The sequence below is a fragment of the Zalophus californianus genome, chromosome 1 (genome assembly GCF_009762305.2).
Source record: "Zalophus californianus isolate mZalCal1 chromosome 1, mZalCal1.pri.v2, whole genome shotgun sequence".
Classification (NCBI taxonomy): domain Eukaryota; kingdom Metazoa; phylum Chordata; class Mammalia; order Carnivora; family Otariidae; genus Zalophus; species Zalophus californianus.
Window position 1 is genome coordinate 60,407,846 of NC_045595.1, and position 24,921 is coordinate 60,432,766.

Sequence of the window (24,921 nt, forward strand, 5' to 3'; positions counted from 1 at the left end):
ACAAGGTTAAACCTCAGCCCTCTGGTAGGCATGGCTGCTTGCCTTTTCATGTGGCTGCTTGGGTCAGTCCTTGTCTCTGCAAGACCAAGAACCCAACTTCATCACTCTAGCCAGAAATACACAGGCCTCAGGGAAAACAAAATCATAAGGGGCCTGACTAATAACTGCCCAATGTTAAATTTACCATGTGAAATGTGATTGCCAACAAGACGACTTAGATCTGTTTCTTTCCCTTATAGGACTTAGCTACCCTGAAAGTCAAAATGACTTTTAGCAGACTGAAAACCCACTGCTTCAGAGTTGGGTGCTCCCACTTGCTAGTGAGAAACAGTCTGAAAGCCTGGGGCACCCAGGTCAACTGCAGGGTTCTTGTCTTCAGACAAATTTTTACATGGGTGGTTCTTAAACAAATTCCATGTAGCCTACTATTCCATTTGGAAAAGGCCTCAGGCATGCTATAAAATAACTAACTCTTCAGGGAGGCACTCTGGGTCCTTAATTCACCTAATTTATCAACAGGCATTTGCCAAGTTCTTATGTGCCAGGCTCTGTGCAAAGTACCGGGAATAAAAAAACACTAAGCCAATCCCACTTGTCCAAAAATTTAGTTTAGGAAAGATGGAGGGAATGGAAAAATAAGGGTAATTATAAAATATAGTTAATAATACAGCCATGCACTGAGCATTATGGGGGGGAGGGGGATTTGGAAGGTCTTTTCCAAGGAGATAGAGAACTCTGGATTGAGGCTGGAAGATGAGGAAGGTCACAATTCATTTACAAACCATCTTAAATGGCCACTGTCATCCACTTAATAGGGATATTAGCTTTTACTTCATAAAGTGAAAATATCTGATTTTAACCTAAACTCTGTGCTGAGGCATTAAATCTATGCAGTTTCAGATCAAATCTAGGAGAAAGAGGTATCTAATTTGTGGAAAAGCCAAATTATGGGCTGTTTAAAGAAAAACGATTTTGCTTACCTCTGATAGATACAGAAATAGTAACAGTGTTTTTTTTATTTTATTTTTTTTTAAAGATTCTATTTATTTGAGAGAGAGAGAATGAGAGCCAGAGAGCACGAGAGGGAAGAGGGTCAGAGGGAGAAGCAGACTCCCCGCCGAGCAGGGAGCCAGCAGGGAGCCCGATGTTGGACTCCTCGATCCCAGGGCTCCAGGATCATGACCTGAGCCGAAGGCAGTTGCTTAACCAACTGAGCCACCCAGGCGCCCAATAACAGTGTTTGTTAAATAAAGGTTCTAGGATTGGTCTTCAGCCATTTGGCATAATTTTTATTTGAAAATAACTTATTTTAACAAAGTTTAATATCCTCAGGCTACTCTCATTTAAACTGTGACTTATCTTAGTAACTATACTGCAAGGTTTTTAAAAGCAGTTTGTTCCGTCAAGGAGAAATAAAAGCAGGCAATTTTTCATTGCTTTTCAGTTGACTACTCAGGGAAGCGAAAATGACAAAGAAAAAGCAAAGCAGGAAGTCCTATTAAATAAATTAATAAATTATGGCAACAGCAAAGTACCTGTAGGTTCTTTAAGCTTCCGTCCTAAATCTTTAGCTATGAGGTTTGAATCACAACACTTCTATGATAAAAGTAAGGACTTCGGGTAAACATTATAGTCGGAAACAAACTTAAACCGACTTTGGTTTCTCATTTCAAAACAAGTTAAAACAGATGCGGTGCGTATACTCCGGGCCCTGGAATCGCTTCAGTTCAGAAGTTATCATGTCGACCTAAGGTGACTCTGCAAGTCAACCGCCCGGACCCCTCCTTCCGCGATGAGCAGCCCGACAGCACCACTGGACGCCCTCCCCTCCCGCTCCTTACAGTTCCGGCCAGCGTCTGCCGCGTGGTATGCCTCGGACCTGCTCCACCTCCCACCCCGTCAGGAGGAAGGATCGTCACTCCCGCCGGGCTGTGCGGGGACGCATGCGCACCGGGGCGCCAGCCCTGCCAACTGGAGAGAGCCGCAGGGCCCGGCGTTCCCACCTGCATTCGACCCACTCCACTGGACCAGCTGACGGGTTCCTACAGGCAGTGATCGCTGAGCCCCCGCCCCTGAAATCCCAGTCGGGCGCGCACCGCTCGCGCGTCCCACCGGCACCGGCCGCGGCGGGTCGCTCGGGGTGAGGCCGGCGCGCTGCTGGCGCCGAGCTTGCGCTCTCATTGGCCGACGCGTACCCGGACTTCGTCCCTGAGCGCCTGCGCGCAGCCGGACGCGGGGGAAACCCCTAGCGGGCCCCCGGTAACCCGGCTGTCGTCCCCGCTCCCCTGAAGCCCTTGCTCCTAAGCCTTCTTACCGACCGGCCGGGAGGGGGCTCCGCGGAAAGCTTTGGGAGACGCGAATGATCACTCCGAGACGTAACGGGCTAGGCCGGCGGGCGTCGGAAAATGACTAGGGGGCAGGTGGCGGGGCCTGACCGGAACGGGGTGGACAGGGCGGGGAGCAGAGGGTGACCGAGCACGCGCCGGAGCCTGGAGTAGGGGGGACGCGCGCATGCGCCGGGCCGCCCCGCGTCTCCCAGCCCTGGCGTCCAGGGAGGGGGTGAGGCTGGCCTTGCGAATCGTCCGCGGCGCTTTCGGAGCTGAAGCCTTAGGTCGGCTCTCAGTTGAGAGCACCAGATTTTAAAGGTCTTATTGAAGTATGCCCTTTAGCATTCCTTACAGAAATATAGCTAATTCCTAAACGTTTTTCTCCAGTTCACATTTTTTGACTTCGGTCCCTTCGAGATCTTGCTATTTTCAAACCGTAAACATTCCCTCCGCCCCCTTTTTTTGGGTTTTAGCTTTACTTCGCTCTTGTGGCTTTGATTATCCCAAGGAACGGCCACAAATGAAATTAGGCATATGCACCAACCAATCTTTTCCCTACCTTTTGGCACTGTTGAGAGAGGAAAAAGAAAGAAAAGGAAGGAAGGAAGGAACGCCGCCTCCATTTGTTCCTCCTCCCTAAAGGCACTTGCTCCTGACAATTTGGTCACTTGTGATCAATTCCATCCAATCCCATTTTTCCCCCCAGAAGCTTAATTTACCATCTTTCGCATTTTAGTCTTTCCAAATGCCTCTTGGCCACCAGCGTCTAAATGGTCTCATATTTCTTTAACCCCTTTCTTTGGTTTTCAGTTTCCATCTATAGGAAGGGCTAATTTATAAGTGTCCTCAAAGGCGCCTCAAACTGATGCTAGTAATCTCCAAACCTATTTTCTAGGTGCCGCATTTAAGTAATGGCAGTTATTGTCACTGGGTTTCTTCATACTAGAGAAGTGAGCATTTTTTTTTTTTTTTTTACCTTTTCTCTGCTTCACTTTCCATATCTCGTTCTGATAGTATTCATTTCACATTTCATATGATAATAGGCATTTTGCTAAGTGCTAGGATTTAATTTTTTAGTCTTGGGAGGGTATACTTATTCCAGTGATGCTATTACCACATTTTGAGAACTTTAAGAAATACTTTAAGTCCCCTTAGTCACGACTTACTCTTTTATTACTCACCTTATTCAGACTTTTTCTGTAAATGATTTTAAATTATGTTTTAAAGTATCAAATCAAGAATTGAGAATGATCACCTTGGATAGTGCTACAGATCCGGAGAAGGACTTGAGAAAAGGAGTTTTAACTTCCTAAGGTGGTTGGGAACAGTCCTTGTTAGGGTATTTAGGTTGTGGTATATTTGTTTAAAATAGTTTTCTTTAGTAATACCTAATGTAACAAATTACAAATTTCCAAAATACATATATTCTAAGGTACACTAAAGGAAAATTATTCGACAGTAATTTAAAATTGTTTGGTATAACTCAGAAGGTGCTCTAGAATTTTAGTATTTGAATCATTTTTCAATAGTATTTATTATTCTAGATTGCAGATATAAAACTGGATTTAGACTCTGTACTGTGTATAAACTTATTTCATTCCCCTAAAGGTTTATCTGAAAACCCCAGTTACCTGCTCACCTACTTTCCCTTTTAGGCCTTACTCTTATTAAATGCTGTACAATATTCAGTTTGTGATTTTCCACTGTTTAGATTTCAGAATAAATAGGAATTAACCATACTTAGGCTTACCTAAGGTAAAGAGAAGTCAAAAAGTAATTTGAAAAAATCACTTTTCAGTGTGGATAAAACCATTTGCATACTTTAATCTAAATTTTTAGTGTTTGGAAACTGTTAACTTATTATAAACCAATAAAAGGTAAAAGGTGAATATAGTGAAAACTTTTTATTGCCTTTTTTTTCAACAATGATTACTTGAACTTAAAAAAAAAAAAGCCTTTATTAACTAATGGTTACTGAAAAGCCAAACCTTTCCAGCCCACTTCATATTCTCTTTCAACCATTTCAGGGCAGAACAATGTTCCAAACTATAAACCTGTTCCTTATTAACATTGACGGTCATGTGCTTAATGAAGAGCTTTGGATCCGATATACGAGCAGCCATAATTAATCTTTCCACTGCGGCTTGATAATCATCCTTGCTCCGAGATTTGTTTTCTTCACATCTACAAATTGAACAACTCACAAAGTCAGAAACTAGTTTCTTCAAAAGAGTCATTTACATTTACTGGTACTAAGCTATGAGTCTTTCTACTGTATTTTTCTGACAGTGGCTTTCAAATTTTTTTGAACATTTTATACTGTGACCCAGTATATACCCTCATACATAAAGATGGAAGTTTCACAAAACAAGAACTTACCCTTAAGACAATGTACCCTATTTTCTACTGTCTTTTATTTTTTTTTAAAGATTTTATTTACTTATTTGACAGAGAGCAAGCACAAGCAGGGGGTGGATCAGGCAGAGGGAGAGGCAGGCTACCTGTTGAGCAGGGAGCCCCATGTGGGACTCCTTCTGGGATCATGACCTCAGCTGAAAGCAGTTGCTTAACTGAGCCACCTAGGCTCCCTTTTATTTTTTTAATAATGTGGTTGTAGGGGTGCCTGAGTGGCACAGTTGGTTAATCTTCTTACTCTTGGTTTCAGGCCCTGATCTCAGGGTTGTGAGATCAAGCCCATTCCCACGTTTCACTCTGCACTCAGCAGAGTCTGCTTAAGACTTTCTTTCTTCCTTTTGCCCCTCCCCTATATGTGCTTCCTCTCTCTTTCTCAAATAAATAAACAAATCTTTAAAAAAACAATGTGGTTGCAATTCCCTAAATTGATTTCATCACACAAATGCACTACAACCCACAGTTTGAAAACCACTGATCTGGAACACAGCTAATAACCTCTCTTTGTATTCTGAAAGTTGATAACTGCATAACTATTCACTGTAATGTATACAAGAATACTGAATTTAATCAAATTTGGAGTTACTAACAGTCACATGTCTTACCTTGATATTAGCTATTTTTAATTATAAGCATATACTTAACAGGTAGCTAACGTTTGGTAACAGAATTGTAGCTATATACTTTTACTAAATTTCCAGTTTTTTTTTTTTAGTCTTAAGATTCTTCACAAAGTGCTAGTTACTTTTCTAATAACTTTTCTACTACTCTCCAAATTTCATAAAATTCATAAAATTCTTATGACTGTTTATCCTAAGGGATAGGGAGTGGGAAGTATTTAAAATAGAGATGTGGCTGTTATATTAGGCATCAGTTGTTTGTGTTCACTGTATCCTGCTCCTGGCACCTGTAGGGCCCAACAGCAGGGTGCGAGAATGAGTCTACTTGCATTAATACCTTAGTGTGATGCACAGAGTGGTGCGAGTGAGAACTTCAGCTTGGTCACCAAGGGGTCACAGAGTTGTCACAGAGAGGTCACAGAGAAGAAGGACTGGCAGGTGCCTTCTACTACATTCTGGCTTAGTGGTGCCTAAAATCTGGTAGACTGGGCATATGCCAACTAGGTGCAGTTTTTGAAAGTCTAAAGATGAATAAAATTCTCTCTGAGAGAGGTTAGTGTAACAAGGCAGGTCTTAGTATGATAATAGAGAAAATAATATTGTTTGGGACAAAGTTAAAGATTTAGGCATGTCACTAGTTATGCACTGAGGTCACAAATACCCCCAAAATTCAACAATGAATAAAAAGGCTGCATATATATGGGGCATGGAAAGCTATGAGAAAATCAGACCCTCCTCAGGAAGTTGGGGAGCCCAAATGCCTCATGCCACTTACAGTGCACAGAAGTAAACAAGGAGGCCCTCAGAAAAGAACAGAGCTACTAAAAAAAAAAAAAAAGCTAATTGTAGTGGGTTTTTAAAAAATTGTGGACCTAAAATAAATTATTTCCTGGGGTGCCTGGGTGGCTCAGTTGGTTAAATGTCTGACTCTTGACCTCAGCTCAGGTCTTGATCTCAGGGTTGTGAATTCAAGCCCAGCGTGGAACCTACTTAAAAAAAATTATTTTCTGATTTTCTTCCCTTTAAGTATGGGCTAGGTTAGATGACTCACTATCACACATGGAATTAGGCAGAAATGACAGCATGTACCTTTGGACACTGGTTATTAGATGACAATTCTTCCTGGGTCTCTGCATTTCTAGAAGTTTTGAGAGCAGAGACACTGACTACCTCTTGTTCTGCATTTCAAGGATGTTTATATAGTGGACCACCTTGAAAGACAAAGATAGGGTCTTCTAGAGCAAAGGGTAGGTTTGCTTATAGCCTTACAAGATGGAGATGGTATTTCCATTCAGAGCAACAGGGCAAGGCATGCTTATCATTCACTGTAACAGATTTAGGTCCCCTAGAGTTCAAGATTACTCTTCTATAACAGAACCCCAGTGTATGTGCAGGTATCCAGCTGGGCCCATCTGTGGGACTTGGGGAGCAGAACAAGAGATACAAATATGCAGATAATTATACTGCTTGCTGTACTATAAATAATAACATCTTCTGTCTCCAATGCAAGAATCTTGTGTCTTAGAGGCACCTGGGTGGCTCAGTTGATTAAGCGACTGCCTTCCGCTTGGGTCATGATCCCAGGGTCCTGGGATCGAGCCCCGCATCGGGCTCCCCGCTCAGCGGAGAGCCTATTTCTCCCTCTCCCTCTGCCTGCCACTCCCCCTGCTTGTGCTCTCTCTGTGTCAAATAAATAAAATCTTAAAAAAAAGAATCTTGCGTCTTATGCTAGGATCTAGGAAGCCGTGTCAGATTGACTGGTAGCCTGCAAACGGTGAAATTGAGAGCCTTCACAGTTCTTGATTTAGGTCATAAAAGGCACTGTAGCTTCCTCCTTGCCTTTTCTCTCTTGGATCACTCACTCAGAGAAGTTAGCTGTCTGTCATGAAAACACTCAAGGACCTGAGGATTCTTGGCAACAGGTATGTTAGTGAGCCATCTAGAAAATGGATCCTCCAGCCTCAGTCAAACCATCAGGTAGGTGACCTCAACTCCTGACCAACTCAGAGATCCTGAGCCAGAACCATACTGCTAAGCTACTCCAAAATTCCTGACCCACAGAAACTAAAATAATATTTGCTGTTTTAAGCTGTTTGGAGATAATTTATATGCAGTAATAGATACCTGATAGGATATCCAATCTGATGATATGGTTTATAATACCAATAAACTGAAGCAAAATTCTTGTCAAGAAACTCTAAAACAGGAAACCCATGAGATCTTTATTAGTTTTCTGTATAGGCTGATAAGAAATTTGAGTGGTATAAGCCTACATTCTGGGACTTTGAACAAAATTATTTGAAGAGATACCAGTCTGGTCCAACAGCTACATTATAATATTATGCATTTATAACAACATTTTAAAATCTAGAAATTAGGCTGATAGCTTTATTTTCAACAGAATTCTTTACTGAGCCAAATAAACTATTACATATTTCCCTTTTAGACCTGGTTTTTAGATCTTTTGTGTTGACCAGAAAGATAAGTAACTTTTAGATACCTATCTAAAAACTATCTGTACACAAGAAAGACTGATACTTAAAGAGGGTCCATTTCTTTGAACATCTGACAGCATCTTTGAAGTTGCTAATGTGTTTATTAAATGCTACCAGCTTGTTTGGTTTTAAGTCTCAAACAGGTCAAATCCTTTTTCTTTTTTTTTTTTTTTTTAAACTTTGTTCTTTTTTTTTTTAAAGATTTTATTTATTTATTTGAGAGAGACTGAGAGATAGAGAGCACGAGAGGGAAGAGGGTCAGAGGGAGAAGCAGACTCCCTGCTGAGCAGGGAGCCCGATGTGGGACTCGATCCCGGGACTCCAGGATCATGACCTGAGCCGAAGGCAGTCGCTTAACCAACTGAGCCACCCAGGCGCCCTCAAATCCTTTTTCAATTTAAATGTTACCAATGTTCGTAAATACATACATATACTAGTGTGTATATTATCAAAGTTTGTAAATATATACATATACTAGTGTGTAAATACATACACTAGTGTAAATACATATACTAGTATGTATGTATATGTACATATATATGTATATATGTGTGTATATATAAAGTATGCATAAAAATATATATAATATTTATTATAAAATGTAAGATACATAAAAACATTTACATCCTAGGTCAGGTGTATGGAGCCATGATCTACTTTTAGCATGCAGTTAGAAATTACCAACCTTTTCAAAACTATCTGCAGTATCTGTGTAGAAGTTCCAGGACTCTGAATACTACTAGCATTAGATACTAGGAAGATTTCAATAGCTAAAAGCATTTCAATCTCAGATAAATAAGAAGGAATCAGTAGAAGTTTTCGGTATAAATTTCCCTCCAACGGTGGGTAGCAACCCAATGAAAGGGCACCTGGAAATCAAATAATAGATCAAACTTTACAAAACCCCAACAGGTGAAAAGTTAGACTTCCACAGGTGATAATTACTTACATTACAGAATGATTCTTCACATCAGTAGGTTTATTATACAAATTATATGGTGGTGAGCTTATCCTAGTACATTTGATATTATTCTTTGTAAAATACTTCTGAAACATTAAATATGAAGAAATAGATCTTAAAAACTCTCCTAAAAACTACTTTTGAGCCTCATTGTGGCAACTGCCCATTTATTTCAAGCCATAGTCAACACAACATAATTTCAGAATTTAACTGAAAAAACCAGAATAGTGCCTTGGGTTTTGTTTAAATGGGATCTGGTCTAATAGCAACTACATATATTGTAATTATTGCCTATCCTGAATTATGAATCCAAAATGTAGAAAAAAAGTAGAAACTATAATTTGAAGATTTTTCTGTCACCCAGATATACTATTTTTGAGCATTTATTTATGTGCTGTTATAGTTTGCATAATAAACATTTACTGTTCGACTCTATGTCTGACATTGAGCTAAGCATTATTTAGATATAAAAATAAATAAAATACGTATCTTTCCTGTAGGTGCTCAGTGTGTTGTAGGTGCTCAGTGTGTTGTAGGTGTTCACCAATTCATGTTCTAAAAATTTTACTTTTCAAAAGAAGAGATTTAATTTTTAAACTATTTAGGTGCTTATTACAAATGATATGTAGGGAAATCCCCTTAAGTTCTAAGACATCCAACCTGTATATAGACAATATTATACTGTCATGTTTTACTGAAACCAATTTAAATCTGTATGTAAAATTTGTTTAAAATGTTTTGTTAAGATAAATTCTTTAAGAAATCTAATGTGGATGATGATGGTTAATCTTTGAGGACTTACTATGTGCCAGGAACCTGTGTTAAACACATAGGTTTTACCTAATTTTAACTGACAGTTTACTACTTTTGAAATCAGGTACAGTGACTCCCACATTATAGGTGAAGGGGCTTTGGGAATCACCCCAGCCTTCTGACCCCACAGATTTTGGATTCCTAAATACTAGGTAGTCCCACCTCCCTAGGTCACTTCTAGGACTAACACTATAACTCATTAACCTTCCTAGCTATTGATAAGTATAATTTACATATATTCTTGTTTTACTTTGCTGACCAGATGAGGAAAACAAAAAATAACAAATTGAATAGAAATTTACTATCATTAACTTTTTTCCCCTAAAAGCAAATATGAAAAGAAAAATATTCCCATTTGGTTTTAGGGGGAAAACATAATGGAAAGACACACTAATAACATCTCCCTTCCTGACTTTCCGGCTCTGAGAGAAATTCAGTATTTTTAGGACTAGTGAGAGCAAATCAGCAGCATCAGGAAGGCAAATTTACTGTCCCTGGACAGTTTCCTTTTGATTAGTTTGAAAACAAAAAGCAAAGCCAAGCCATAAAGAAAGTGAAAGACAATTCACAGAGTGGAGGAAAAAAAAAATCGAAATTCATGTATTTGACATGGGACTCGCACTCAGGGCGTGTATGTATCTGTATGTGTATTATGTGTGTACTCTTACAACAATAAAACCAATTTAAAAATGTACAAAGAGGGCGCCTGGGTGGCTCAGTTGGTTAAGCGACTGCCTTCGGCTCAGGTCATGATCCTAGAGTCCCGGGATCAAGTCCCGCATCAGGCTCCCTGCTCAGCGAGGAGCCTGCTTTTCCCTCTAACCCTCCCCCCTCTCATGTACTCTCTCTCTCATTCTCACTCTCTCAAAATAAATAAATAAATCTTTAAAAAAATAATAAAAAAATAAAAAAATAAAAATGTACAAAGAAAAAAAATGGGTAAAGGATTTCTCCACAGAAGATACATAAATGGCCAATAAGCACACGAAAAGGTGTTCAACATCATTAGTCATTAGGATTATGCAAAATCAAAACCACAATGAAATATCACTTTATATCGACCAAGAAACCTAAAATAAAAACCACAGTGTAATAAGTGTTGGTGAAGAAATGAAGAAAATGGAAATCTCAAACTTGAGTGGTGGGTATATAAACATAAAATGATGCAGATTCTTTGGGAAAATAGATTGGCAGTTTCTCAAAATAGTAAAACCATAGATTTACCATATGAGCCAGCAATTCTGCTCTCAAGAGAAATAAAAATATATCTCCACACAAAAACTTGTATGTGAATGTTTGCACAGTGTTATTAATAATAACCAAAAAGTGGAAACCACTCAACTGTCCATCAAAGGATGGATGGATAAATAAATTCCATACAATGGAATATTATTCAGCAATAAAAAGGAATAAAGTATTGATACATGCTACAACATGGATGAACCTTGAAAATATTATGCTAAGTGTAAGAAGCTAGTCATAAAAAACTACATACTGAATTATTTCACTTACGTGAAATGCCCAGAATGTGCAAATCCACAGAAATAGAGTAGATTACTCGTCTAGGGCTGGGTCAGCAGGAGGCATCTAGGGAATGCTAATGTGTTTAGGGTTTCTTTTTCTGGTGGTGCTGAAGATGTTCTAAAATTAGACTGTGATGATGGCTGCACAATTCTGTGAGTATAATAAAAACTAATGCACTGTCCACTTTAAATGGGTGAATTTTATGGTATGTGAAGTTATTTCAATAAAGCTGTATAAAATAATAAAAAAAAGAAGCAAAACAAAGGCATTGGCACCACAGTCTTAACAGTGTCTTGATGAAAAAGCCATCTGCCCAGAATCAAGTACTACTAGATTGATTATAAGGCACTGAAAGGCTTTTTAGAGTGGTAACTATGTGTGAAGATAAATCTAAAGAAAGATCCAGTGATATTTTAAATGTCAACACTGTCAGGAAATAAGATGTTTTGAAGACTGATCAATGATTGTAAATTACTCATATCATTCTATAACTCAGGTACATTTAAAAGAAAAAAACAGAGACACCTGGGTGGCTCAGTCGGTTAAGCATCTGCCTTTGGTTCAGGTCATGATCCTGGGGTCCTGGGGTCCTGGGATCGAGCCCGACATCTGGCTCCCTGCTCGGGAGCAGGGAGTCTGCTTCTCCCTCTCCCTCTGCCTCTGCCCCTCCCCCTGCTTGCCCACTCTCTCTCTTTTTATAAATAAATAAAATCTTAAAAAAAAAATACTCTGTCCTATACCTCACCTACATAAGTCCCAGAAGTTCACTGCATATGAAACTAGGCATAGATGTGTTTAGATAAGAGGAAAAGTGCTAGTAAAAAAGGTACTGAATTGTACTAGGCATGAATTGTTTTAACACTACTTAAAAAGAAAAACTCTAAAAATAAATTATGATTAGGACTGGAAGAATTTGGGGGGAAAATGGGGAATGACTGCTAATGAATGGATATGGGGTTTCTTTTTGGCATGATGAAAATGTTCTAAATGAACTGTGGTGATGGCTGCACAACTGTGAATAACTTACCACCACTATAAATGGGTGAACTGTAATGGTATTTGAGTTGTATCTCAATAAAGCTGTTAATAAAAAATTCTACAAGTTTAAGTTTAGCTGCTTTAATACAAAATCTTATTTCCAACTAAAAAACAGATATTCATAGAAATCTCATTGAAATGTTTCCAAGTTTAGGTTTTGTTCCTGTCGCATATAAACACCTCTAATTGTTCAATTTGGGGAACATGCCATTATTAACAATTATTTGGAAAATAAACAACCCCATTAACATTGATTCTAAAAACTAAAATCAAGGAGTTATAGCAAACAGTACATATATACTTTGTGTGTGATTTCTAGTAATCTGCAGGGAAATAGTATAAGGAGTTGAAACATAACCACAAAATTGAAATGAGGTGTTTATGAACAAACTAAATTTCTGATCATCCTTAAAAAAAACCAACTCTGCTTTCAAAACTTTTGATTAACCCAGTACATAATCTGTATACATGTAACTGAAATGAAATTTTACCAAATAATACTTAACCTTACTACCTGTAATGTATGCTAAGGTTTTCTTTCTTGTTTCATTGGGGAAAAAAGTCACCACCGGCTTAACTGATCACAGCTGGCAGTGTGAAAAACACTTCCAAGTGCTGTTGGGATGGCTGGGATGTTTGGCAAATCTGGCACAGTAGTGACACATAGTAGGCACTCAAATGTTTGTTATATACATGGCAGTCAAAGAAATAGAAATTCAAGGGCGCCTGTGTGGCTCAGGTCATGATCTCAGGGTTGTGAGATCAAGCTTAGGATTCTTTCTTTCCTTCTCCCTTTGCCCCTCCCCCTCTCGCTCACACTTGCACGCTCTAAGAAAAAAAAGAAAAGAAACGGAAATTTAAGACAAATTCCTGCAGGAAGGCAGAAAAGAATTGTTTTCTGGATCTAGATTCTATACGAAATTACTTCCCAATTCAAATACCTGTGAGATGGCTGGGACTAGAGAAAGCATTAGTTTTCGAGGCTTACTGGTTAAGGAGCAACAACTGTAAACAGATTAACAAAGTTCTATTACTAGGAACCTTGCAAAAAACTATGTATCATGTTCAGTAATGGCAGCCTTTGCACTTCCTATGTGGCCTGCTATAAAATATTCTAACTTATAAAGATCAGGGATATGGCAGGGATGAATAAAATATATAAACACTCCTTAAACTTCATTCTACCCATTTATTTTACTCCTATATATTTATAAGCTATGCCAAACTAGTTCAAATGCTGTCATTTATTTCCTTTGTGCACCCTCCAGTGGGCATACTAATGTGCAAAGAAATGAAGATATAGTAATTAGAAACCAGGGAAAGAACAGGTTTCAAAAGAGAGCACAAATCTGTGTAGACCACTATATTTGAATGTGTATCAAATGCTCTTTTTACATATTTAAATGCCTAGTCATAAAAATTATGCAAGCCTTCAGGGTTAGAAAAATCAAAGTCAAAACTAATATATCAAATATAAATTTTTTAAATGTAACTTACTTTTGTAGTGGGCTCTGGCTTTGAGCCATAAACAACTCCTTCCTAAAGAAGTAATTAATCTTCTAAGAAAGGAGAAATCAATAGGGATGTTCTTTGAAATCATGAATTCTGCCACGGAGGATGACATACCAAGACTGTTGCTTTCTATACAGGCATCTAGAAGTTTATTAAAAAGAAGGCTATACTGTGAGACCTCCACAGTTTCTGGAAAAAAAAAAAAAGATATGAAATCGATCTAGCTTAGTCTCTCCATCTTCTCTCTCACTACTTTTCTTTTCTCTGTGCTCCCATTGGCACTTTGCTACCCACTATGGGAGTCATAGTCATTAAAATGCAATCATCTTATATATTCTCTAAGAAACAAATAAGCATTCAACAAAAGCAAACTCATTCATTTACTTTGTAACAAAGAATAAGAAAGGAAGCTTGACAACTATTGCAGAGGCTGCATTAAATACCCATTCGTGATCCCCACGTGTCTGCATCTTCAGTGTCTCAAAATGAATGACTTGCACAGTTCTGCTTGCATTGTCTACATACAGTTCAGACCTCAGACTTAATTTCCTATGACTAAAAATAAATCACCCCCTCATAGTATTTTCTCTCAAATTAAAAACAAATCTTTTATTGGGCATTTCTAGTTCAATTCCTCACTTAGAAGAAAGTGAAGTCACTTGGAGACTGCCAAGTCTTTTATTCACTATATTCAGTCAGTTCAATCTATAACCTAGACTCTGGTCTTTATCACTTTATCTGCAGCATCCTTTAGTGATCTAGGCCTTAGCAGGAAATTAATCTCCTTACCTTATTTAGTCTCTTCCTAAACATCTCCACCAGCGGAACTTTCCTGTAACACTGACTGACTGATAAAGCACTGTGGGAGGCCCTCAGGTTAACATTCTGATGAAGTGGTAACCTGCCACTCTGAACTCACTGCTCAGCTCATTTTGACCCAAAGCTTTTGCCCATGCTTCCCTTAACACGGACTCTCTTCCTATTCATACTTGACATACTCAGACTTGAGCGTTAGGATCCGAGAGCACTACCTCCTATGGCCCACATTAACGTTCCCTTTCTTTGAACTTGGCATTTGCTAGTTTCCTCCATTTATTTCATGTTTCCCTATGTTCCAAGGTAATGGAAACTAAGCTCTATATTTATATACATAGTAAGTAATAAAAGAAGTATTCTTCATTATTCTAATGCAATGAATTTTTACCACATGAAGCTTGCTGGGGCATTACTGTTTGTTTGCTGCTGACCTGACAGGTAGGGAAAGGGGACTGACAAAAACAGTTGGGAACTTCTGACAACCCAAAGGTGAGCACCTCTGCTTTAAAAAAACAAAACAAAACAAAGAAAAGCATATTCAATTTTCAGTGAACACATTTTGCAGAAAACAATTTCATTAAAAATATATGCTCAACCAAAACAGGTGCAGAACTGTTTCTTATTTAAACACCAGATGGGGACACCTGGGTAGCTCAGTCCGTTAAGCGTCCGCCTTCAGCTCAGGTCATGATCCCAGGGTTCTGGGATCAAGTCCTGCATTGGGCTCCTTGCTTGGTGGAGAGTCTGCTTCTCCCTTTGCCTGCCCACCCCTGCCCCTGCTTGTGTGTGTGTGCACGCACTCTCTGACAAAATAAAATCTTAAAAAATACCAGATGGACAAGAGATTAATTGAAACTTTTAAAAAACATACCTTGAGAATTTTGAAAACCTGGTAGATTTTGCAAAACTTCAAATGTCTGTCTGTAAAGGCTCTTGGCTAAGATTTCATGTGCAATTGTACAGAGCAGATTATGTCGATTGAGTACATCCAGTCTATCACAAGGCCACAGTGGTGTATTGATGATCCATTCTGACTCTTCCAAAAAGAAAAAGGTACTAATACTTTATACTATGGAAATTACACTTAAGAATATAATCACAACTGTTTTCAAATATGATAAGTATCAAAACTTAAGTATGTGTTCAGAAAAGATAACAATGACTCAAATTTATTAGAAACAACTTATATAGTGATGATCACCATCCTAAGGAGATGCAAACTAATAAGCACTTTGTTATATGTATTTTTTAATTAATCATTTTTCTAAGTGTACTAATCAGTTATTGATTCTGAAGTTAATGTTTATTTTTGCATGACAATAATGTTTTGATTATAGTGAATATTTGTTATAATGTAAAATATTATTTGTGTGGACAAGTTTAACAATTTACAATAAAGAATACATAATTTAGGGGCCGCTGGGTGGCTCAGTCAGTTAAGCATATGACTCTTGATTTCGACTCAGGTCATGATCTCAGGGTTGAGATAGAGCCCTGCTCAGTGAAGAATTGGCTTGAGATTCTCTCCTTCCCCTCTGCCCCTCCCCCTGCTCACGCACTCTCTCTCTCTCTCTCTCTCTCTCAAATAAAGGGGAGCCTGGGTGACGCTGTCAGTTAAGGGTCAGACTCTTGGTTTCAGCTGCTTGGGTTGTGATCTCAGGGTCAGGAGATTGAGCTCTGTGTTGGGCTCCACAATCAGTGTGGAGTATGCTAAAGTTTCTCTCTCTCTCTGTCCCTTCCCACATTCGTGCCCTCTCTCTCTCTCTCTCTGAAATAAATAAATCTTTAAAAAATAGAATACATAAATAAAATCTTTAAAAAAATACATAATTTAATTAGTTTAGTTATTTTGAAGAACAGTTCCCCCCCCAATTTCTTAACAATTTTTATTATATTTTATATGTACACAAGAATATCCAACATACATAAGTTAAAAAAACATAATAAAGTTTTATGTACCCTTCATTCAGCTTTAAAAAAAAGAATATTACCTATAATGCTGAAGTTCCTTAATTTCTGCCTGATTTGCACATTAAAAGCAATAGGAAACTGTAATAGAGAACACTGAGGTGCTAAAATATTAGATATGTCAATATTTCATCATTTATCTAATTCCCTCCATCATCATACACAAGATACATAAATGAAACATTGTTATATAACACCCAAGTCACATTCCCGTGTTCTTTTTTAACTTGACTAAGTGCAGGAGTCATGTATTCTTTTTCTTTTTTGGCCTTCCCAGCACAGTGAATACAAATAGTATTAAAGAAAGATTTGGCAATTCACGTACACAGTGCCAAAATAAAGCCTTAATTATCCAGTATAACTTTATATTTTATTTATTTATTTGACAGAGAGAGAGAGTGCGCACACAAGCAGGGGGAGCGGCAGGCAGAGGGAGAGAGAGAAGCAGGCTCCCCGCTGAGCAGGGAGCCCAATGTGGGACTCGATCCCAGGACCCTGGGATCATGACCCGAGCCGAAGGCAGACGCTTAATGACTGAGCCACCAAGGTGCCCTCCAGTATAACTTTAAAATGAGCTTTGTCTTTAAATTACTAGAGCCCACTTGATTGACTGATTGCTTGACTTGCCTTATAGTATGTGCTAGGCAATGTTTTATAAATATTGTTGCTCATTTAAACAGATACTTTCATTAATTTACTCCCAAATTTGCTTAAATTTTAATATATAGAAAAATTTAAGTGAACTTATTATCTTCTGAAAGACTACATAAATCAGCTGTTAAAACATAATTCCCGGGGTGCCTGGGTGGCTCAGTCATTAAGCGTCTGCCTTCGGCTCAGGTCATGATCCCAGTGTCCTGGGATCGAGCCCCGCATCGGGCTCCCTGCTCAGCGGGAAGCCTGCTTCTCCCTCTCCCACTCCCCCTGCTTGTGTTCCCTCTCTCACTGTGTCTCTCTCTGTCAAATAAATAAATAAAATCTTTATAAAACAAAAAACAAAAAACAGTATTTCCATTTTCCCCATAACTCCCAAAAGTAAAACCACTAAATCACCATTCCTTATAAACTGAATTGTATTTTTATCAAATAAGTTCAATTATTTTTTGTTAAACGTATATCTGGTAGATATGTCATATTTATAAAAAGTAGACTATGTGGCCTTTTTTTTTATAACAATTGTATTGTTCTTCTTTATTTAGTACTCATTTTTTAATTATTAAGGTGGCAGAATGGTCCCATTTTTTGAAAGAATAGATGGTATTTTAGGAGATTCATTTTGAAATCTTAACAAATTGTGTAGCTATCTTAAAAAATCTGAGTAAGTTGGCCATTTTATGTACCAAAGTTAACTGAGACTGGTAATGGGAAGTCATTTGTGAAATTAATAGCTTTTAACTAATCCACCCCATTCACAACTCTATCACTTTTATGAAAATTTTATAAGAACTCTTAGGAGAATTAAATTTTCAAAAACAAAAACCAGTTTACTCGTGTAAATACTAGTTTTATGGTGACAAAAGTTCTCATTGCATTAATCCTCATGTTTTTCTCTATTCCACGGTTGGGAATATTTTCCATTTGTCTAAAAAATCTCAAAGTGCAAGCAAATTTTCTATAATATCAATTCTTTATCTATGCATATTCAGTCATTATTCATGCAAGATTTTGAATATAGGGCACTAAGAATATAAAGACTATTAAGATGGTCTGCAGTGAATGAATTTCCAGGTTAGTCAGTGAGATTACCAAATTACTATCCTTTACCATAGTGAATACTGTATATACCATAAGGAATATCTAAAGATACCTTTCTCCCTTTAATATATACATTTAATATAATCCCAATCAAATTTCCTATAGAACTGTATGAAAAACTGATTCAATAACTCTGAAATTCATCCAAAAGAATAAGCACTTGAGAATGTAAATAATAGTTTTGGAAGAGAAGTGAAAGTGGTCTTGCCTAAATAGATATTATCGCATATTCTAAAGCTACATTAACTAAAAAGAGTTTGGTGCTACCACAGAAACAGAGATCCCTGGGAGAGAAAGCTAGAAGCAGTCACAAGATTCTAATATATAATAAAAGTGGCATTTCAAAGAAGTGAGTAAAGGGTGAGCTATGACGTTTTGGGGAAATAAAATCACATTCCTACCTCCTATCAAAATTTAAAACTGGTAATGAACCAAAAATTTTGAAAAACAAAGGGTAAATATATAATTTTGAGATAGCCAAGGACTGCCTTAAAGCATGATACAAAACAAAAATTAGTAATAATTTAAAAAGCAGAAACAGACCCATTAATACTGAGAATAAACTGTGGTGGGGAGGGAATGGACAAAATAGGTCAAGGAGAGTGGGAGATACAGGCTTCTAGTTATGGAATGAATAAGTCATGGGAATAAAAGGTATAGCACAGGGAATATAGTAAATGGTATTCTAATAGTGTTGTATGGTGGCAGATGCTAGCTACGCTTGTAGTGAAAATTAACATAATATATAGAGATGTTGAGTCACTATGTTGTACACTTAAAACTAATGTAATATAGTGTGCCAGCTATACTAAAAAAGGAATATTAAAAAAATAAAAAGTTATACAAAAAAGAATACTAAAAGGATAAAAAGCAGTTTAAGTAGAAAAAAAGTCAGGTGGGCAAAAGAAGAAAAACAAAAATGCAAAAATATCATAAAGTTAAAGGAAAATGAAAAGCTAAAAAAAATATTTGCAAATATCCAACAGATCAAGGACTAATCTTTTTTTAATTTTATTATGTTATGTTAGCCACCATACAGCACATCATTAGTTTTTGACGTAGTGTTCCATGATTCATTGTTTGTGTATAACACCCAGTGCTCCATGCGATATGTGCCCTTCTTAATACCCATCACTGGGCTAACATCTTTAATATTAATTAAGACTAGTCAGTGAGATTGCCAAATAACTTTATTATTGATTAATAATATTATTAAGATAGAACTATCATAATATTTTTTTAAAGATTTTATTTATTTGACAGAGAGAGAGAGCAAGAGAGGGAACACAAGCAGGGGGAGTGGGAGAGAGAGAGAAGCGGAGAGAAGCAGGCTTCCCACTGAGCAGGGAGCCCGATGTGGGGCTCAATCCCAGAACCCAGGGATCATGACCTGAGCCGAAGGCAGACGCTTAACGACTGAGCCACCCAGGCGCCCCAGAACTATCATACTATTAAGGGGCATAATTTACAGTATGGTTTTTCCTGAGTGTGAATATATGCATCACTGATGGTAAGTACCTGACTGGTTTTTCAGTTACATTATAATTTTAGTAATTTATTTGTGTATTACAAAATTTATAAAAATAAAAGAGCATGTTAAGTATAAAAACCAGATTAAACTGGTTATTTCATAGATATTATTGTTCAGGATGAGACCAAGCTAGTTGATTTACTTTTAAAATTATGTTTATATTTTGGGGCGCCTGGGTGGCTCAGTCACTTAAGCATCCAACTCTTGATTTCGGCTCAGATCATGATCTCAGGGTCCTGGGATCAAACCCCACATTGGGCTCCATGCTCAGCAGGGAGTCTGCTTGAGATTTCTCTCTCTCCTTCTCCCTCTCCCCCTCTCCCTGCTCATGTGCACTCTCTCTCTCTAAAATAAATAAATCTTTAAAAAAATGTTTATTTTAAAAATATAAATGATCACTATAAAAAATTAAAGCAACAGAAAAGTACAAAGAAGAAATTAACAAAAATCTAAATCACTGAAAATGACCAGTGCTCATATTTGATGAAAATTATTTGGGGGCACCTGGGTGGCTCAGTTGGTTGGGTGACTGCCTTTGGCTCAGGTCATGATCCTGTAGTCCCAGGATCGAGTCCCGCATCGGGCTCCCTGCTCAGCGGGGAGTCTGCTTCTCCCTCTGACCCTACCCCCTCTTGTGCTCTCTAATAAATAAAATAAAATCTTAAAAAAAAAAAAAAGAAAATTATTTGGGAAAGAGGTGTCAATGACCTAAATAATGGCTATGCCTACATAGGTAGATATAAGTGAAACTGTTATATGAAAACAGAGACTGAAAAGATGGCCTGGCCTAACACAACATTGTGCTGAACAGAACCATCCACTGACTGAAAATGAAGACGACAGAGTTTTTCCCAAATATTAACACTGTTTATATGCTTATATTAGTACTGCAGTAACAGTCACTGGTCTAGGTATTCAGGTTAACCTGTATGCTAAATTTCCTACTATAAAAATATTAACACTTTTCTAAACAAACCAAAACACACACACACACACACACACACACGTACACACATACTTTAAACAATTCCAGCCTACAACAATAGAGATGGACCTTGAGAGCATTATGCTAAGTGAAATAAGTGAAAAAGAGAAAGACAAATACTGTATGATCTCACTTTTAAAAAAACAAACTCCTAGGGCTGCCTGGGTGGCTCAGTTGGTTAAGCATCTGTCTTCGGCTCAGGTCATGATCCTGGGGTCCTGGGATCAAGCCCTGCGTCAGGCTCCCTCCTCAGCGGGGAGTCTGGTTCTCCCTTTCTCTCTCCCTCTGCCCCTCCCCCCTCTTGTGCACTCTCTCACATAAATAAATAAAATCTTTAAACACACACACACACTCCTAGAAAAAGAGATCAGATCTGTGGTTACCAGAGGTGGGGGGTAGGGAAATGGATGAAGGTGGTCAAAAGGCACAAACTCCCAATTATAATACTGTGGAGGTAATATACAACATGGTGACTATAGTTAACACTGCTGTATGACATACAGGAAAGTTGTTGAGAGTAGATCCTAAGAGTTCTCATCACAAGGGAAAAAAACATTTTTTTTCTTTTTCTTGTATCTATATGAGATGATAGATATTAGCTAAACTTACTATACTAATCAATTCACAATATATATGCCATTATGCTATACTCCTTAAACTTACACAGTAGTGTATGTCAATTATATCTCAATAAAATTAGGAGAAAGTCTAAATGAAAAACTCCTCCATACATTTCCTCCCTAGGAAGGTGCAAAGATAGTTAAAGGAAAAAAATCCACAAGTAATGCATAATAAAAATGGTAATACCTATAGGGGAATGACTTGACGAAGTGTGGTTTAGGGACACAAGGGGAGGTGTGAGAAGTCCCCATGTGAGAGAGCTGTAGGGTAGTGGTATTCAAAGTGAGGTTCCCAGACCAGCATCAGCATCAGCAACATCTGAGAACTTCTAAGTAATGCAAATTCTCAGGACCCATCCCAGACTTAATGAATCAGAAAATCTGGGAATGGGCCAAGCAATTTGTGTTTTAACAATCTTTCAGGGTGTTCTGATGGTCAGCTTTGAAAATCACTGTCTTGGATTTATAAAAACAAGATCGGAATCACCATCTTCCTCAGGTGGCTGGCTAAGTTAGATCCAGGTCTGTTTATGTGGTTTGTGCTTTGGTCCTAGTTGCAATTTTATAAAGCCCATTTAGAGGAAAGACTAGGAAAATAACAGTACTGGTATAAGGCTTAAAAATATGGATTTGCAATCAGACAGGCCTGGATTAGAATTCTTGCTCTATACTTATTTGCTGTGTGATCCTCTCTGAACCTCAGTGTCTTCATCTTGGGATACTTTCACCTACCTCATGGGGCTAGTATTGATTAAATGAGATGACACAAGTAACACACTTAGCACAATGCTTTGGTATATAGCAAATACATTATTAAATCAATAATGAAGAGAAAGACTAAAATCTGAAAACAGACCAAGAACAAGAACTAGTAATTCACAAAAAGTAAGTACAAATGGAAAAAAAGGAGAAAGAGTTAAATTTTCTAATAAGCAATTAAATGCAAAGTAAAGCAGTAAATATCACTTTTCCCCTATCAAACTAGCAAAGAGATAAGAAAAATAATATTCAAAAAATAATACTGGTGAGGGTGTTTCATAACATGCATCTTCATACACAGGTAAGACTATCATTATAACCTTTCTAAAGGTGTAGGGTACTTTTGTATTCCATTCCAAGAGATAAGACCTGGAATGAAAAGTACTGATAGCCAAATTAGGGTTTGTATAACTGGAATGCACCAGTCTGTCTGATAACTAAAAACCATAATATTGGGCACTAACACTTGGACTGTTTATATGCACCTGTGACTCCTTAAAAGGACAATGTCTGTATAGAAGAAATACCTATGCAATAGTTCTCTAGGATTTTCTTACAAAGGGAGGCTTTTTAATAAACTTAAAATAACTTGACGCAAATCTGAATGGGAGTAAGGGCAAATCTACCTAGCAATACCATCAGAATTTATCCTAAGAATGTAATATTAGCAGGGATGTTTAGCAGGGATTATTGTTTTTCATAGACATCTGAAAACAAACTAGACCAAGACAAGTGGATCCATAGAAATATTTATATAAATATATATATTACTTCATTATTTATATATCTATATTTATATAAATATACATATTACTTGATAAGAGAGAAAACCATGCATCCCAGTAAGTGATGTTGTAGAAGACTATTCTTTTTCACAGAAAGATATACATAGAAAGACTGTTCCCTGAAAAAAAAAAATGCAAGGTACAAAAAGAGTATGTATAGTAACATTAAAGCAGTTAACAGTCTTTCTGGGTGGGCTGCGTAAGGAATTTCTATCATCAGTTTTTCTTATCTATATTTTATTTCTTGATAATGTGTTACTTACATTAAGGCAATAAAATTTAAAGTTCAAGGGCAGCTTCTCAAGAAATGGCATAACTTTTTACAAAATGTATATTCAAAGGGTTAAGACACTTATTCTTCAGCCTCCAAACAATCATTACATAAATTATGGTTTTAAGGCTCTTTTTTATGCTGGTAGGGGAGAAGGCAGGAATTTATTGTTCAATTGCCAAGACAGAAGCTACTAGTCCTGAGAAAGAGTTTTAAATGTCAAACTAAAACTCCAAAACAATAGATTTCTTCTCATCATAAAGTCTGCCACTCACTAAAATGTGTAAAATATTCTGCATTTCTCAAACATAACTAATGTATTCTTCTATAAAAAGTTTAGTAGGTAATAAGTGCATATTTTTCCAAAAGGAAAAAATACAGAAAAAACATATGTAAAAAGTTAATCTGCCACTTATCCCTGTCCTCCAAGTACTCAATTCCTCTTCCCAGAAGCAACCACAATCATTTATTTCTTATGCATCCTTCTACAAATATTTTAAGGGTATAAAAGCAAAGATGTATTTATCCATATTATTTATTTTTGTTACTGTACACACTGGTCTGCACATTCCTTTTTTCACCTGGCAATAGATCCTGGAGATCATTCCAAATGAGTATCTGTAGGTCTGCCTCATTCTACTCCATCATATGGCTATCACACAGTTAATCAACTGGTACTCTCTTAATGGACATTTAAATTATATGAATCCTTTGTTATCACTGTTGATGGTAAAAAAAAAAAAGATTCTGGATAACTTACAGTACATACCTTTGTGTTTGTAGGAGAAATTCCTAGGAATAAAAATGATATATAAAAGGAAATATTCACTCTTAAATTGTGACAGATATTTATCCCAAAACCCCTAAAGACAATGTATATGAATGGCTGTTTCCCTATACTCTCAGGAAAAGCATATCATTAAACTCTTATTTTGCTAGTCTGATAGGTGTTTTGTAATTTTAATATGTATTTCTCTTATTATGAGTATTACTCACACGTATTACAAATGAGATAGAGATCTTTGTATTTCCTTTCTTAAGAAAGGTCTGTTTACTGCAGAATGCTTTTAAGAACAAAACCATTCTGGGGGAGGGGGCAAGATAGTAGCAGAGAAGGGGACCTCATTTCATCTGCTCCTTCAAATTTAGCTGGATATCAATAAGACCATTCTGAACACACATGAATTCAACCTGAGATGTAAGATTCATCTGGATCTCCACAAGCAGAAAAACAACAACTTTTTGCAAGGTAGGAGGTGCAGAACCTTGAATCTTCAGGGGAAATATCCGAAGATAAGTGGAGGGGGGAGGGAGCCTCCATAAGCAATCTACTCTGGTGACAGGCACCCCATTCTGAAGAGGGCACAGGGGGCAAATAAGGGCAGAATTTTAAGTAGATCATTGTGGACTCAGGATTACAGGAGACTCAGAAAGAACGGGGGAGCCTGAACTGATAGAGTGCCAAGCAGTGGAGCAGGGACATTGGTTATGGTCAGTGAGCCTAGAGGGGAATTTCAGCTCTGGGCACCATAAACTGAGAGCCGAGGGGGTAGGGAGACTGACCTCTGCCTGACCAGCCTAAAAAGGACTAGAAAATGCGGGCTAACATCCTAGGGGAGATATAGAACAGCTTGCACCAGCCACTCTGGAAAACAGAATGGAGGTTCCTCAAAAAGTTGAAAAGAGAGCTACCGTACGACCCAGCAATTGCATTACTGGGTATTTAACC

General features: G+C 37.6%; 1 protein-coding gene across 9 annotated transcripts in view; it reads right to left on the bottom strand.

Moving 5' to 3' along the window:
- Positions 1–24,921, bottom strand: part of LOC113916762 (T-cell activation inhibitor, mitochondrial) — a 178,584-nt gene that overhangs the window by 51,463 nt on the left and 102,200 nt on the right. For 4 of the 9 annotated variants that reach the window (XM_027583678.1, XM_027583677.2, XM_027583676.2 and 1 more), the window contains exons 17-20: positions 15,390–15,554; positions 13,688–13,891; positions 8,540–8,723; positions 2,315–4,511 (exon numbers count right to left, since the gene is read on the bottom strand). In XM_027583678.1, the coding sequence (XP_027439479.1) occupies positions 4,292–4,511; positions 8,540–8,723; positions 13,688–13,891; positions 15,390–15,554 (773 nt within the window). In that variant the 3' untranslated portion in view covers positions 2,315–4,291. The other 5 variants (XM_027583685.1, XM_027583684.1, XM_027583682.1 and 2 more) reach the window with 3 other exon arrangements.